Here is a 17,611-nt window from a genome sequence, read left to right on the forward strand (position 1 = left end):
ATCCAAGCCTCACCTCACAGCTTATAATATTCTCCTTTTAGATTCTAAAATGCCAGAGCTAGAAGGGCCTCAGAGGAGGACCACGTAGTGGAGACCCTCTGAAAACCGCTGCAGAATTGAGGTCAGTCTTGGAGAAAGAACCCACCCACAGTTGTATGGCATTCAGGCTCAGAACATTCACTCTCTTCTCCTTAGCTTTGTTCCAGAACCCTTCTGACTCCTCCTAGAACACATCCTAGCAGGAGGAAGGATGACCATGGTTTAAATTTTGGAAACTTTTATAACTCCTTCCAAACTTTTAATAACTCCCACTTTCACCCTCACAATCAGTGGTAGCCGGAGACTCTTGCAGAAGTTACAGACTGGAGTGTACATACCTCCTGTCTCTTCTGTTGTGCCCAACAGCAAAGAACAGACACAAAAACACGCTTTGGGGTTAAAACCTTCCCACCTGCTGTTGTCCCGGAAGGATAGCTAGATGAGAGGTCCCTGGTTGGAGGGCATGTCCTGAAACCTCACTCCTTCGATGGGGGATGGTGTAAACTGAGTGGAAGGGGAGTAGGGATCTATCAACCGCTGGCCTCCGGTTTCCAGCGTCCTGGGTCATCTGTCATCTCGTCAGGGGAGTCTCCCTGAGAGGAAGCAGTATCCTGGTGTCTGAGGATGTTGCTCCACCATCCTGCACCGAGAGGCTAACTGGGAGAAGTGGTGGTTCTTACCTTTCACCTCCAATGTGTTGCTGTTTCGCGTTATACTCCATCTCAACCAGACACTTACTCAAATGCAAACCGTATAGTGTTTAAGCTTTGAACAGAAACAAGAACACACACACACACACACACACACACACTGGCCTGCCTACCTCACCCTCCCTCTGCAACATCCTTCTCCTCCTGTTTGTTTCCAACTTTTAAGACAATGGAGGCAGCATTGAATCTTCAAGAGCTCATTCAGCTGCAAAGTGTCCGTGCACTATGTTGCTGTGTCATATGCTGGGCAGCACCGGGAAATGTCCCTGAGCAGCGGTGGACTGGGGTGCTCAGCTGCGGGGGGGAGGGGGGGGGCACGAACCCACGGCTTATCTCCCAGGGTCCTGTCAACTCCTGACGCCTGCGTTCCTCTCTGTTCTTTCCCGCATGCATCTAACCGATCACCTGGTGAGTTACCCAATCGGCCATCATTTGCCCAATATTAAACAATGTAGCCCTCCTTTATACAGGCCTTCTTAGGCGTTAGGGGTGTCCATAGGCATGTGTGTATGTGTGAATGTGTGCGCTTACATCCTTCCTCTCCCTAAACAGTCTGGAAGTGCGTTTAACCCAGAGGACCCTGCCCTCCCATTCTACTCTCCAGGGTGGGGACAAGTAGCCATATCCTTGCCAGGCAGGTGCGGCTGTCCAGGGAACAGACCTAAATACCTGTCTGGGTTTGTTTTCTTCAGCTGTCGGCTTTCACCATTCCCACTGCTTTAATTAATTCTGAGCCGACATATCATAATGGTCTTTTCTCTTTCACTGTTTTCCAATGGTAAGTGCACTGTTTGTTTTATGATCCACGTTCTAAGTGGTCCCCTTACACAGGCGCTTACTTTGAGCATAACTTGAGTGGGCCGTGTCTGCCTGCCTGGCCAAGATGTTTTCAGTGTTTCAATGGAATAATCTCCTCTGACTTATTTTAACACAGTTTCTAGCTCCGGCTGGAATTGCAGCGTCACGACGCTTATTACGAACGCGCAGAAGCCCACAGGGATCGCGGACGTGTACAGTAAATTCCGCCCGGTGAAGCGCGTGTCCCCGCTGAAACATCAGCCGGAGACTCTGGACAACAACGAAAGTGATGACCAAAAGAACCAGAAGGCGGAGTACCAGAAAGGGGGGGACACCGACGCAGACCCCCAGCCCGAAGAGCTCAGCCCCGGAGGAGACAGAGAGGGCGGCCCCCAGACTAAGACCGCGGAGCCCAGCGCCTTGCTGGGCGAACTGGAGCACTATGACCTGGACATGGATGAGATTCTGGATGTGCCTTACATCAAATCCAGCCAACAGCTCGCCCCTTTCCCCAAGATGGCTGCAGAAAAAAGAATCTTGGGCTTATGCACAACCATCAACGGCCTTTCTGGCAAAGTCTGCGCGACAGGAAATGCTGAGAACTCACCGTCCACCACCACACCGTTCTGTGTCCTTTCTCCCGTGAAAAGCCCTCACCCGAGAAAAGCGTCCTCTGTCCTCCGCGACCAGCCTGAGCTCTCCCCCGAAGACGCCGAGAGCTCGCCGCCGCTGGCGAAGTGTGGCTCTGCTGCCTATGAGCCTGAAAGCCAGAGCAAGGATTTCCTCAGCAAGGCCTTCAGTGATGCTCACGGCCGAAACGTGGAGAAGCCCCTGCCGGACTGCCAGCTCAGGGCCTTCCATCTGCAGACCTCCGCAGCGGAGCCCAAACTGGAAGAGCAGGTCGGCGGCCTGAGCTGGACCAGCTCCCAAGGCCCCGAAGAAAGGAGTGAGTATCTGCAAAAAGTAAAAAGCATCTTGAACATCGTTAAAGAAGGACAGATATCTCTCCTGGTAAGTATGATCGCATTCAGCATCCATAGGAGTCATTCAGAAACTAGTGTGTCAGCTCCATTCGTTAATAACAGAATGAAGATGCATTGGTTCCCATTCTTTTTTAAAAATGTACCTTTATTATTGAAAGTATTACAGATGTCTCCTTCCCGATTGACCCCCTCCACCCTGGACCCACCCAACACCCAGGCCTTCGCCACACTACTGTCTGTGTCCATGGGTGATGCAGTCTTTACTTGTGGTTTTAGTTAGGTGGTTTGACTTTAGAGTTTTAAAATAAAAATTTGGAGGTTAAGACAGGGAAAAACAAATGACTGTAGAGGGAGTGTTATTTCACTTTAAGTTTGCATAAATTCAACTGGAATCAGGACACTTAATCTAATACAAAAACAAAACAGAAAAGCCCAGCACTTTCTCTCTCACTTGAATCTTAATGTCTTTCTTTTGCTTTCCAATGGTTTTTAGTGCTCTCACTCACTTATTTGTGGGGATGTCAGTTGCTTGCCGAAGGTGGACCTGCCAGATACGTGAACAGAGGGTCTTCTGTTTTATCCTGATTATTATTCCGGAGAGTTGGACCAGGATGTTTGGAAGCATTTGCAGATAGATGCTTACCCTAGAGCTTGATTGCCCTCTGAGCCACATGGGGCTGTGACTAGTTCCAGCTCTGCATGTCTAGGGAGCATGAGGAAGCTTTTTCTAAAGACTCTAGACACAGAGTAACATGATGTAAGAAAAGTCTGTTCTGCTTAGGCTCAGGGAGCTGAACTGAAATCACACTCCATCTGCCTGCCTTGTTCTTTTCTGGCTTCCAGACTTGGATGAAACAGTAGCAAGCCTGGGCTAATATAGTGATGTTAATTGAAGTCTCATTCAGGAAAACCATCACATCTTGGCAGTGTGATTCTACTTAGGCTAAAACCATGGGTAGATAAGTACAGTGTGTTTGCTGTATTTTCACAAATCTTACTATTATAATAGGATGATATGATTGAGTAATTTTACTAAATAAAGTAATACTTTTTTTTTCTCCTGAAAATGTCTTTTCCATTTCTCTTGGCTCTTCTTCTCTATTTCTCTTTGGTTCATTTCTTTCTTTTGTCCTTCCCATATTTCCCAAATGATTAGCACCTCTCAATTTAACAAACGGTCTTTATTGACCAGTTTGTACTCAGGGGATGAACTTCACGGGAGGTGAGAAAACCAAAGGCAGGCAGCCTCCCGATGCCCCCAGAGCATGTCTGGGGATGGACGTGTCTAGAGGGACCCTGGGAGCACTGGTCACAGCAGCCACCAGCTAGCTTGCAGTCCAAGCCAGTTCTCCATGGCTCAAGGCAAAGCAGGTGGTTGAGAGATGTAGTTCATCCTTTCAACAAATGTACAGCAGGGAACGTAGCACAACCTGGCCCTCAGGACTTAGCAGTGGAGCGGAGGAGACAGACAGGGAGCCTGCCAGGTACGATAACTGTCATCACAGTGGTTTCCAGGCCAGCTTGGAACCTCCCCGAGCTTGGGACCTATCCCTGTCACCGTGTCTCACATGAAAATAGGTCTCTTGAGGCGTTTGTGCTCTGAAGCATGATATAACAACGTAATGGAAAAGCATTAGAATTTATAGCAAGGAATTCTGACTTATCGGGCTCCAGTGACTGTCACCAGGGCTCCTGGAAGGTTTTCTCTTCTTCTCAGCACCCGGAGCAAAACCCCCAGAGTGTGTCGTTTGGATTTATTGACTTGAGTTTTTCCCATCTTCCTACTTGTACAGCCACACCTAGCTGCCGACAATCTAGACAAAATCCATGACGAAAGTGGAAACAATCTCTTACACATTGCCGCGTCGCAGGGCCATGCGGAGTGCCTGCAGCACCTCACTTCTTTGATGGGAGAAGATTGCCTCAACGAGCGGAATGCCGAGAAGCTGACTCCAGCGGGCCTGGCCATCAAGGTGAGTGGTTGGGGGCTGGGCTCTCCACAGCTAAAAGTTAGATTTCTATTTCTTAGGATTCCTAGTGAGCTAAAGTGCTGAGATGGAGAGGGAGAGAAGAGGGCTATGCCAAGCAAACAGCAAGTGAACATGTTATATTTAAGAGATGAATCATTTCACTCCCTAACTGCTTTGAGATTTTGAGACTGCATTCCAATTTATTGTGAATGCGGGTGAGCTCCAGATCAGCTAGGAAAGAGAAAGGGCAATGGTCTCTTGCATTGCTGAGAACTTCTGTTACTCATGGAGACTGCAGTTTAGACTCTGAACTGTACCTGGATCTATTGGAGGCCGTTTTATTTTCCCCTGATGTGAGTATAATGAGTAAGACAAAGAGGTAGTAGCCCTCAGGAGTATTTTAGACAATGAAGTGGGCTTCTCACAGATCACATCTGAAGCTTAGGTGTCTTCAGGATCAGGAGTTGTTTGGAATATCAGTGCCGAGTGTGTGTGTAGCTCCTGTAGAGCATAGTAGGCTCTGCGTCAAAACTACACAAATTAATGCCGACAGGGACAGAGTTAAACCCTGGAAACTGTGATACAGAAAGACATGGTCTTTTTTTAGCCTTGCAGTGAGCACCTCTGTGAAATATATCACACATCACTAGGAGGTTAGCTATTAAACTAAAATTACTTTTAAGGACTTTGGCAAATAAATGTGGAATTCAGTCATATTTATTAAGAAGCTAGAAATGAAGTTTAGGGAAATATAATACATCTTGTGCTTCTGCACATGTACTTCACATAATAATGTCTTCTAAAAGCTGAATAATCATAATTATTATTAATGGAATTATATTGAAATTTATTAGGGGAACTCGCTAGCTAAAGAAATCTACTTATGAAATCACCAAAGAACATATAACATTTAAAAGCAAGCCATTGCTGTCTTACCCCTCATATATCTTTTATGCAAATCTGAATTTTTATACCTTTATTTACCATTTAGTAAAGTCTTATATATTAAAAGTTGTTTTCTGTTTTATTTAGTTTTACCCAATTATAAGGTATTATTTCAAAGATAGTGTAAAAAATAATTTTTTGGTAAAACTGCAAGCTCAGTGAATATCATTTTTTTTTAGTTGTGAGTGATACTATATCAAATTAAGAGCTGACCTGCAGGCAACCATCATGAAGAAAGAGAAATCAAATGTGAAGTCAAGGTTCAGCATAGTTGAGTTCAACAATATGTACCAAGTCCATTGGGTACTGTGTTAGGTGATGGTAATAAAACTTTGAATGAGACATAATCCCTTTTCTTAAGAAGCTGATAGCCCGGTGGATAAGGTGGGTACAATATCAGCAATTCAAGTGTAGATGGAAGATTCTAGCCCATTGTCAGAGTCCTGTGGGAAGATAGGGGTTGAGTCTGGTCATCAATGGTCACGTGCCAGCAATGAATAAAATATTCTTGCAATGCCAATGAACATTGACATTAGAACACTACATGTTTTAGTGTTTATAAAATATTTATAACTTCCAATGTATAGTTTTCCTGACTCATGCTAGATTATTGAATATATTCTAACTATACTAGTACAGTTGGATGAAAAATGTTTTCATAATTTATATGCCCTAGTGCTGTTTTGATAAGTTAAGAACCTTTAAAGTAATAAGGTACATAAGAAACTTAATGGTCATTAAGCCAACCCTGGACATAAACTCCCTCTGTGGTATCCATAGTAAGTGTTATTCATCCTTGAACTCCTCCCGTCAACATAGTATTGCCATAACACAATCAGTAGGCAAAACCTAGCACTTCTGTTTGTTTTAATGAAGAACATATACAAACCCATAAGACTCAAAAGATTTTACAGATTTGGGACCCCAGGCTTTTCTTCTGGACATTGATTTGGGAAACGGAAGTTTTCTTCTATGCTTTCATTCAACCTAGATTTCACAAAAGCAGTAAATACAAATATTTTATAACCAGTGCCACCCTCTTTAGAAATCTGTCTTGACATATGTCCTACTTTGGTGTGTTCAGTGTAGTTGGAGAACATGAATGCAGAGAGAGTCCTAAGAAGTCTGCATTTTCTGTTTTAGGACCTTGTTTTGAACACCAGTAACAGGCTGGTGGTGTTCCACCTCATGAAGCACAGTTCTGACAGCCCTGTTGTCATTTAAGCAAACAAACTTGGTAAAAGGGGCAGAAGTTGCTCAGATCATATGACTTGAAGCAGACAGGAAGCAGAGGCAGAGACAGAGTATCAAATAAAAAGATTACCTGAGGGGGGGAAAAAGGAGTTTTGAAGAAATACCAAGGCTTAAGAACATCTTTCTCCCACTCATAAACTCCTTGAATGGAACATCATAAATTCTTGCCACTTACATGCAGAATTTATTGGGTATTTTCTGGGGGACCCAACACTAGATACTGTAGGAATTCAGAGCATTACTGAGAGCCCTTTGGAAAGAAAATTTCTATAAGGTGTAAGCATTGTGTTTTCTAAAATGGGGCTATAACAAGAAATTATTTTAGGAGCTAAACAGACTGGGAATGAAATTACTTTAATTACTTTTTCTCATTCAGTCCCTCTGATGAAGCTCTAAGAGAAAATGTTGGTTTGGTGAGAAAAATGACTTCAACCAACTGACATTCCTTTATAACATACAGTGAGTGACCCCAGGCTCAGAGACTAGCAGGCAAAAACTCCCACTAGAATTTAATAACATTTTTTGTTTTCTTGGTATTTCTATTTGTGGCAGGTGATATTGCTTTCAAACCCATAGTAGTGATATATTTATTTTTGCCCTATTTAAAGGTTGCACTCTTGAATAAGTCTACTTACTAGGCATGTAACAAAGCATTCTACCCAACAACAGCAGAATTCTTCTCAAGTGCACATTGAACATTTTCCAGAGTAAACCATATGTTAGATCATAAAACAGGTCTCAATAAATTTAAAATGATTGAAATCATATGAAGTATGTTCTTCAACCATAATGGAATGCAATTAGGAATCAATAACAGACGGAATTTTGGGATATTCACAAGTATATGGAATTAACTCTAAAATAATCATTGCATCAAAGAAGAAATTACAAGGGAAATTGAAAAATAATTGGAGATGAATGAAAATGCAACATTAAGGAGCTAAAGCAGTGCTTAAATGGGAAATTTATAGGTATAAATGTCTATGTTAAAGAAAGAAAGGGGAAAAAAGATCTCAAATCAATAGCCTAACCTTCTACTTTAGGGAACTAGAAAAAGAAAAGCAAACTAAATTCAAAGCAACCATAAGGAAGGAAATAAAAACATCCAAGTGGAAATAAATGAGATAGAGAATAGAAAAACAATAGAGAAAATCATCAAAACCAAATTTAGTTCTATGAAAAGATTAAAAAAAAAATCAATAAACCTTTAGTTAGACCAAGAAAAAAGACCCAATTATTAAAATCAGAAATACTGCCTCTTATTTCTGTGTTCTGTGTAAATACCAGTTTATATAAACTGTCTTGCCTAGTAGATGCTCAATATGGTCCCATTCCTTTCTTCATCCAGAGGGAATGAAGCACATTATATCAGTGTGATTTTTTAAATCCTGGTAGAAAACACTTGGCAATGTTCAAATTATATAACTTAAGGAAAGTCAGTAATGAAGGATTTATATACAAGAGGAGGGTGGGTAGGGTGTAGGGAGCCCACAATATCTGGGGGTCACAACCAGAGCACAGTTACCACCCCAGAGCCTGAAGGGACTGGGGAAGGACCTGAGAGAGAGATGGCTGCATAGAAGACTGGCTGACCTTTGACCTTTGACTGTCATTGGTTCAGCCAGCCAATGACAACCCCATAGAGGGGTAACGGGAGCCAGGAGCAGAGGGAACCTCAAACTCATTCTCCTTTCTAGGTCTCTTGCCATAACCCTCCATCAGTCAAAACCAGCCAGAAGCCAGGGGGCATGGGAGCCAATGCATTCAGATCAGCCTCCCCAGGCAGCAAGGAGGTCAGAGAGGGAGGCAATAGATGTGAATGAGGCACCAGGAAGCTGTTCAATAAACCCCCGGTTGGTTATGCTAGATATTCCAAACGGAGGGAATAGACTCTGCATGTGTATAGTTGTGAGATGACTACTTGAAACTCTGTAACAGTAAATGAAGAATGAGCAGATTACCTCCTCTGTCTTGTTTTAAGAATAGACTTCCCTGAGCTCATGCCACAGTAGCTCTTTATTCCTCTGCTAGGTCCCACACCATGCAAACCAGGGAGGCAGCTGAATGTCTCATTTGTCTTACAGAGTGAGTGTCTCAGAGAGCACTTTGATAGTATAAGGTGGCAAGTGTTGTATGCTTAGTAAGCTGACGTGCTTCGTCTCATTTGATCTCCACAGTACGTTTATGAGGTGGTTACAGCTCACCCTGCTGTTTCACAGAGGAGAAAATTGAGTATCAGAGAGGTGAAGTAGCTTGATCAAGGTCTTGTAACTCAGTGATAAATTAAGGATTTAAATCCATCACAAAGTCTGGGTCTTAGTCACTAGGTTACATATATCACAACTGCATTCCTGGATCGCACAGTGTGGGACCTCGGCACAGGAGGGAAAAGCTCTGGTGGACACAGGTCAGGGAAGCCTTCAGGGAAAGTAGCATTGGGGCCAGTAGACTGGGATTACTTTGTCTTTCTTTAGTTTGTTGATGGGTATCCAAAATGTGATATATGCATGTAATGGAATACTTCTCAGCAATAAAAAGGGATGAATTATTAATATAAGCCGTAGCTTGGATGACTCTCAGAAGCATTATGCTGAATGAAAGAAGCCAGATGCAAAAGAGAAATAGAATTTTATGGTGATAGAAACCATACCAGGGCTTGCCTCGAGCAAAGGTGAGGGGAATGAGAGCAAAAGGCTAGCAGAAATGTTTTGGGGTGGGGTGATGGAAAATGTTCTAATCTTGATTGGAGTTGTAGATACAAGTGAGTATGTATTTGCCAAAATTCATCAAACTGTATATTTTAAAAGGGTATATTTTATAGTATGCAGATTATACCTCAATATAGTGACTTCAAAATAACTTATGAAAATTATGAAAATGTGCTTAAATAAATTCTATCGTTTATTTAGACCCAGAGCCACATATCAGAAATATAATAGGCGATATACCTATGTTGTAAATAAATTAAGTCTGATACAAAAGTAAAAATTAAATTTCTTTCTTCTTCCCTTTTTTCTAAAATCTAGAATGGTCAGTTAGAGTGCGTGCGCTGGATGGTGAGTGAAACGGAAGCCATTGCAGAACTGAGTTGTTCTAAGGATTTTCCAAGCCTTATTCATTATGCAGGTGGCTTTGGCCAGGTATGAAGAATTTTTAATTATCAGATTTATAAGCAATCACATTCACTAAGCATTTTAATGAAAAAAATGTTCTAAAGCTACTTAAAACTCCATAGTAGGATATTAGATAAATAATGAAGCTATATTTATATGATGAAATTTTATAGGAAAATGTCCATTATATAATATTTAGGTTAAAATTTATGATACAAAACTGTTCCTGTAATTGGGTACCAAATTTGAACTTTGGAGAGAGAGAGAAAGAGAAACGGGTAATAAGACTAAAAAAAAAAAAATTGTGTCACTGCTATTTATAGTAGTTATCACTCAGAGTGGAATTACATATGGCTTTTTTTCTTTTGTATTTTTAAATGTTTTCCAAATTTTCTGCAATAAAAACATTTAACTTCTGTCAAGAAGAAAGCTGATATTCTCTTTTTAATGATGAGAGAGAGAGAGAGAGAGAGAGAGATTTATTGTTCCACTTATCCATGCATGTATTGGTTGCTGCTTGTATGTACCCTGACTGGAGGATTGAACCCACAACCCTGGCATATAGGGACAATGTTCTAACCAACTGAGCTCAAAATATGATATTCTTGAACCCAAAATTAAGAAGAAAATATTTAGTAAGACATTGATCAAGAAAGTCTCCCTCTATTAAAAATGAATAAGCACGCTCACTAGATGAGTCTCAGTGACAACCAATTTCTACAGTAGGAAAGCCCAGTGTGAGTAATTGATATACACAGATCACAATCCAGTGCATGGAGTGAAAAATCATCACTAACTCCCTTGGAGGGAATGAATATAAATTATCTTTTTAAAAAAAGTTGGACCACAAAATGCCAATCTCAGTCTTTAAAAAATAAATAAAGTCAGCACTATATTAAAATAGATTCACTCATATTTGTTTGTGGCAAAGAAAATTGCTTCTCATGCATATAACCGTATCCCCTTTGGCTTCATAAACTTTCCCCAGTGGCAGTAAATTGTGATATTGTCAACAAGAGATTATGCTTTTTCAAGCATGACGATTTCAAGTTCAAAAAATTGACTTGGAGAATATTACTACAGTCTTTTTTTTTTTAGTGGGAGTCTTCGTGACTTCAATTAAAATATACATTAATATGTACTGTTTTCCATATGTTACTAGGCACCATGCCATTGGAATTTGTGTACATTATCTACTTATTCCTTAAAACAACCCTGTTAGGTCATGTTTTTATCCCCACTTTATACTATAGAGGAGACTGAAGAAAGACAGCTAAGTGACTTGCCCAAGTTTCAAGGCTAGTAAGAGCACAGACCGGATCTCAAGTCCTCTGACTTCGGGGCTAGATTCTGTTGTGTCTCTCTCTGTAATTTGTAAAACTCGTTCACAGTGGCATTGATTTAGCTGCAGAAATCTTTTTTTACCATTTTATCTAACAATACTTTGTGATATATGGAGTACCTGATGCAGCTCATTGGAGAAGTGAGCACCTGTACTAAGTTTAGAAAATGAAGAAAAGAGCAGGAAGAACATTTAAAATTTGTAGAAGCCACTGTCTTTGAAAGGATTACTCCATTTTGTGTGTGTATTGTACAGCCATGGTATCCTACAAACAATGGTAATAGTTAATAAGCATTTGCTAAGGCTGTCCCTCCCCCATTTTGTTGACTTACACTGGCAAAGAGCAGAAGACAATTTTCAAATGACCAAAATAATTTAATCACTGCTAATCTTTAGAAATAATTTTCAGTATGAAACAGAATTTGATTTATTCTCAAATTGTTAGAATAATTGTCTCATGTCCCTGATTTGATGTGCTTATGTAAAGTCTAACAAGGAATTTTGATACTAGAGAAAAGCTGCCTGCACTTTTGGTCAAGTTTGCCAAAGAAAAGGAGGAAAGGATCGCATGCCTGTTCTGAGACTCTAAGTAAATAATTGGGCATCCGGCCTTCTTTGTCTTGGGAAATGTTGCTTATATATGCCAGTTTCCCTGCTCAACTCTCACAGCAGGTTTCTCATAATTTGGAAGCTATTGGGACAGAACAAAAGAGAGTGCCCTTTCTGGGACTGGTCGGGTGATAGCGTGGCTTACTTGGCTGAGTGAGAGGAAAAGATGGAAATTACTGACCTATGTGAAGAGCGGTGTCAAACATTTGCTTCATGCTAATATCAATCTTCAGGTTGTTATTTCAAGCTGATAAGCATTTTTAATGACCTCAAGTACAGCTCTGAGCAGGGCAGCCCAGCAGCGCCCTCGGGAGAGCATTCCTACCCGAGGGGAAAATGGAGAAAACCATTAGATCTGTGAATTCTGTCCAGCCATCCTACATCGCCACAGCGACTTATATAACAGATAACCTGCAGAGATGCTGAACTTGGACCTGTTACAAGGCTAATATTTTCTCAAGGAAGACTGTTATTGAACAGTTTTCTAATGGATTCAGCACATGCAAGTTTTTCTACATCAAGCAGGCACTTCAGTGTGCTCTGGTTTTGTTTCCTTAGTAAATACCTCTGAAAAGGATAGTACAGAGAAAAATTCCTCTCCTGGTTTATTTTAGTTGCCCTCTGCCCCTCATGTAGATTCTTAAAGAATGGGCTCCCTTTGACTCCCAATTTGTGTCCTTTTTTTTAATAAAAATTTATCGTCAAAGACTCCAGTACCACAGGTAGGCAGCAGTTTTTAGTGGTGTCCTGCAGTGATAGAGCTTTGGGCGATAGGAATTGATTTTCCTCATCTTGACACATGAAGTCTCAGAGGGTGCAATTATTTCATTGCCTGATTGTACCTAACAGAGCCAGCCCAGGGAGCGTGAAGGTGAGAGCCTCAGGGAGGCTCAGGAATGAGCCGGGGATATCCTTGAGAGGCCTGCTCTGCTGTCCCTTGAGACTGAATTGTCTCAAGTCAAGGCTACCACCTGTGTAATTTGGGCTGTTTTATTCGCACATGAAGGTTCAGATGGTCTCATCCAGCAAAGGTCTCGCCCTCAGCTGCTTGGGGCTTCAGCCTGTTTTGCATTGGTCGCTGCTTCAGTGGGCTGTTACGTTCACCTTCAAACCTGTGATCATTTTGTTTCTGAAGCATTCACATGACTTTTAGTCAAGAGATTCTGCTGCAAGAACAACCTTCATCATAGCAATGGGCATTTACCAAGAGTACCTTTGTCCACACTCTGGTGTTCATTCTCCTTTTTAAATGTTTGTCCCTTTGCCCAGACCGGTTTGGCTCAGTGGATGGAGCGTCATCCTGCGGACTGAAGGGTCCCGGGTTCGATTCCAACCAAGGGCATGTACCTTGGTTGCGGGCACATCCCCAGTAGGGGGTGTACAGGAGGCAGCTGATCGATGTTTCTAGCTCTCTATCCCTCTCCCTTCCTCTCTGTAAAAATCAATAAAATATATTTTTAAAAAACAAACAAAAAAAATGTTTGCCCTGATACAGATTTGGGTGGGTGGGGGCATTTCTTTTTTTTTGAAAAAAAAAGAAAAGGCTCAGCAATTCCTAGGAATGGTCATGAACAGTGATAGATGCTAGTGAGGGGGAATGCTTCCGCAGGCTGTGTTACTGTTTTTCCACAATTTACTTTTAAAAGGGGAAGTAATCCTTTGACTTTATTGTTTCACCATCATGGGGTAGAAATAAGTAAACACACCGAAAGTGCTGCAATTGCAGATGAAAGCAAAACAGAAAAACCTTCGATTAGCATGAGCATCCATCTGCTCTCCAAGGACCAGTCTGGGAAAAATCACAACCAACACGGAGCCCCATGACACCACAGACTGACAGGCAGCTAACCATGATTTCTGGGACCCAAAGGGTGCAAAGCAAGGGTGTCATTTATGGAGCCAAAGCTCATGGGCATTGCGTAGTTGTGAATATTCATACTCAGAAGTTAGAAAACAGAGTTATGGAGAACATTGACTTCTGAGTCAAGTGTCTGTGTTTAAACCTTAGCCTTACCACTTACTAGCTCAATGGCCTTGATACATTTTTTTTTTTAAAGAAAAGGTCTCCCTGGACCTCAGTTTCTTCATCTTTAAAATGGAGATAATAGCCCTGGTTGGTGTTCAGTGGTTAGAGCCTCGGCTCAAGGTCTGGAAGGGTCAAGGATTTGATTCCAGTCAAAGGGCATGCACCTGGTTTGCAGGTTCGATCCCCAGCCCTGGTCAGGGTACCTGTGGGAGGCAACCAATCACAATCAATCAATGTGCCTCTCTCACATCCATGTTTTTCCATCTTTCTCCTCCCTCCCTCCCTTTTACTCTCTTTAAAAAATAAATGGAAAAAATATCCTCAAGTGAAGATTTTTTTTTAAATGGAGTTAATAGAAGTTTCCTCACAGGGTTGCTCTGAGGACTAAATGAGAAAAGCCACATGAAGCTCTGCCCATTGTGGACATATAGTAGATAAATGTTGGCTATTATGATTAGATAGCTTCCAATTTATTATTTTTATTGCTATCAATATTACTTAGTTTATTTCGCAATAAGTAAAATATAAGAAAAATTTACCAAAGAATTATTCAGTTCTTAATCAATTCTTATATGTACTTCCCCCCCACACACATTTTACTATCTCTAGATTCTACATTTATCTCACAATAAATGACATTATGAAATCATTACTGGCCATTTACTTTACATTTTAACATCTTAGACCAGAATGAATCTTATAAGTGAGGATGTATTAGATTTGATGATTTATGACCACAGGGAACGCTCCTCCTTCAACAATTATGGTTGCATCAAAAACTGCAGGGATTTTATTTATTCCAATAATAAACCTGAAGCATACTTTTCAACTACATTTTTATTAGACTTTGTTTGGCAATCTCAGAAATTGCATATATTAATTAATTGCCTCTTTAAACAATTGCATTGTCTTTAGGAAAAGCGTAGACATTCCCAGAAGATGAAACTAGTAGATGAATGAAGTGTTCAGTCAATAATGAAAGTTGAATGGCTATAGATAGATGTGTGGGTAGATGGATAGAATAAGTGGGAGAGGCATGCTGTTAAACAGAAATAATGCAGAAGAACCTCTCCATCCATGTGACTGCAGTGAATGCTCTCTGAAAGCAATACTTTTAGGAAAAATGAAGCTTGTCTAACATCTTTAGAGGAGCAGAGGTAGTGATAGGTAGGTGTTTGTTAGATGTTAAAGGTCTTAGAGAGAAGAAGTGGACACCATGGTATATATGCATTCATCAAGGGCCTTCTTAATTGGAGAAGACAGCTGTATTTGTTCGGTTCTCCTTACTAGATATTTAAGTTTAAATTGTCTAAATTGTAGGATTTCTACAATGAAGTAAGAGCAGAAAGCAACTTTTCTCTGAAAGCGGATGCTCAATGCTTTTACCAAAACCAGGGATTCTAGCTATCTCCATGTCCATATCAGAAATCCTAGATGTTAGAACTGAAATCCTAGATGTTAGAAATCCCAAGTTGTTAGAACAGGTATATAGTCATCTAGACCCTTTTGGTAGTCGTAGAAGAGATTTTTGTTTCTATATAATACCTCAGTGGACAAGCCAATGGCTTATTTTTTTTATTAAAATAAATTGTCCAATGCAGAACACAAAACTGAACTTGAGGTGCTGGGCAAAGGCCTGTCTTATCGTGAGCAATCAAGTAATGGTCCTTCCTTTGTGTAAGTCTTGCCTATTGAATTGGGTGACATCTTTAATTGTAAGGAAGAAAGAGTTACCCATGCCATCACAAGAAAAGAAGACAGGTCATTGTAACAATATAGGCTGAACCTGACTTGGAGAGCCATCAGGAGCCAAGGCAACTCTTGCCTCACACAGACTTGTCTTGTTCTCCCTGATTATCAACCCCTGCATTCATCAAGGGCCTTCTTAGTTGGAGAAAACAGGTGGCTAGATTCTTCCCCAGATTTCTACAAGGGGAAAAATTCCTAGTCATATGAAATGCAGTATTCCATTTCCTACCACCCCATTACTAAAAGTCAGAGCTCTGTGAATTACTGTAAAGTGCATTTTCCATGCTTATGGAATAGACATATCCACTGTAATATTTTATTGAGTCTGAAAAATATGAAAATATGCCTGACCAGAAGGTACCTATAAAACATTTCTAAATATCTTGAACTCCTCTGAACGTTACTTTCTAAAGAAAAGAGCTGCTAGAATATCAGGAAATAGTTATTTTTTTTTCAGTTTTCTAATTCATAAAATAAGAGTGTGTGAGTTGGATGAGTCGCTAAACTCTCTCGAGCTCGGCATATGATGATCCCATGATTTAATATCGTGGAGTAAGCCAAGTCACCACAGGCTTGAGGATGACCTGCTGGAGATGGCAGGACTGCCTTTTGCATCTGTGAAGTTGCAGCAGCCTGCCCTCTTGATGTTTCTATGCCTCAGCCATCGATTTCAAACCGGGTGGTATGTCCTTTACCCCGAGACACGTCCACTCATCAGCATCTTTTAAGGAGTTAAGTTGATCATATGGTGCAATCATCTGTCTCCAAATAAAAATAATCAATTAGGAAACGTAAAGCAAATTGTCCTACCCTATGCATGTGAAAGATCACCTGCTCTGGTTCAAATTTCAGCTCCAACTTTCCCCAAGTTTGTCTCTAAAGAAGAGGGTTAGACCTATCGGTAGATCCTCATCCCAATTCTACCTCCCAGCCTGGCCTCCAGGCTCTGTTCCACCTCCTGCTCTAGGGATGCGGAAGGTTTCACTTTCTGCAAGGTCTGTCTGTGTTTGCAGCTAACACTTCACTCTGCTTTCCCTGGGTGCATTCTTGCTAGGTTGTAGGCATTGATTACATTTTTCTCTTCTTGCTCTTTAGGGGTCTTACTCCCTGCTTGCTCATGTGGAAAAAGTGTGGTGCGAATGTTCAGTCTGTCCCCGATGCCCCAGATGCTTTCATAAACAGTGCCCTGCTCCCCACATGATGGGTGAAACATTAAAGGAGCTGGCTGTTTTTATCCAACATTCCTTTAGCAGATTAGTTGGCATGTTCAGAAGGTGAAGGCAAATTTAATCCAGAAAAGTATAAAAGTTCATGACCAGCCCGAGCAAATAACTGGAAATAAAGCCTTTAAAAGGCTAAGGAGAGGTTCAAGGCTCTTTCAAACACATGATCATCTTTTGAAATGTCAGATTCCACCCCCTAAACTCCATGCTGTTGTTTTTACCACTCTCATATTTTTTTTAACATTTTATTTCATTTTTCTATTTTAAAACAGTGAAATCCCATCCCCCTGCTTTCTGCCTGGGCCAAACATAACATGAAAATACCACAAAGACTCCGTGGGTAAAATGCAAAGGGATTCTGGTAACACACACCGCCTGCTCTGTGTCTTTGCTTTCGAAAGCTTGTGTTCAGAGCCGTAGGTGCCTTCCTTTGAACGTGGAAGAAGAGAAAGCTTTGCCTTCAAAACATGACCAATACGTGATCAGAAAAATCAAGAGGGTGCCAGTTGTATTTTGGTGGGGTCCTCTTAGACTCGGCAGCTCAAGGTGTTGCCTCCTTTCGTAAGCCTGTTGATTGCAGGAGCTTTGGGATTAGGAAGGTCTGGTGGAAGCATTGTAAGCTTAAAAGTGGGAGCTAGCTGTATCACGAGTTCAACGTTTTATAATAATATTCTGGAAGCCTACAGACAGTATAACAAAGTAGCAAAAACATGGCCTGGGGCTCAAAAGACCTGGATTCTGGTTTCCACGTTGGATCTGTCTAGCGGGGAGACTTTGAGGAGGTCCTCAAACTTTCAGCAAATTAACTCTCCCATCTGTAGAACAGTAAGTAAAACAAGAGCAGTTCTGA

The 17,611-nt window shown here is 41.3% G+C and overlaps 1 protein-coding gene across 5 annotated transcripts in view; it reads left to right on the top strand.

Annotated features, from left to right (window-relative positions):
• SNCAIP (synuclein alpha interacting protein) overlaps window positions 1-17,611 on the top strand; it is a 139,202-nt gene that overhangs the window by 102,105 nt on the left and 19,486 nt on the right. For all 5 annotated transcript variants that reach the window (XM_070412531.1, XM_070412527.1, XM_070412532.1 and 2 more), the window contains exons 4-6: window positions 1,684-2,558; window positions 4,324-4,503; window positions 9,726-9,839. In XM_070412531.1, coding sequence (XP_070268632.1) covers window positions 1,684-2,558; window positions 4,324-4,503; window positions 9,726-9,839 — 1,169 coding nt within the window. The remainder of the gene's footprint in view (window positions 1-1,683; window positions 2,559-4,323; window positions 4,504-9,725; window positions 9,840-17,611) is intronic.

Source organism: Myotis yumanensis, unplaced genomic scaffold (assembly GCF_028538775.1).
Source record: "Myotis yumanensis isolate MYYU_CA2020_CCGP unplaced genomic scaffold, mMyoYum1.0.hap1 SCAF_4, whole genome shotgun sequence".
Taxonomy (NCBI): Eukaryota; Metazoa; Chordata; class Mammalia; order Chiroptera; family Vespertilionidae; genus Myotis; species Myotis yumanensis.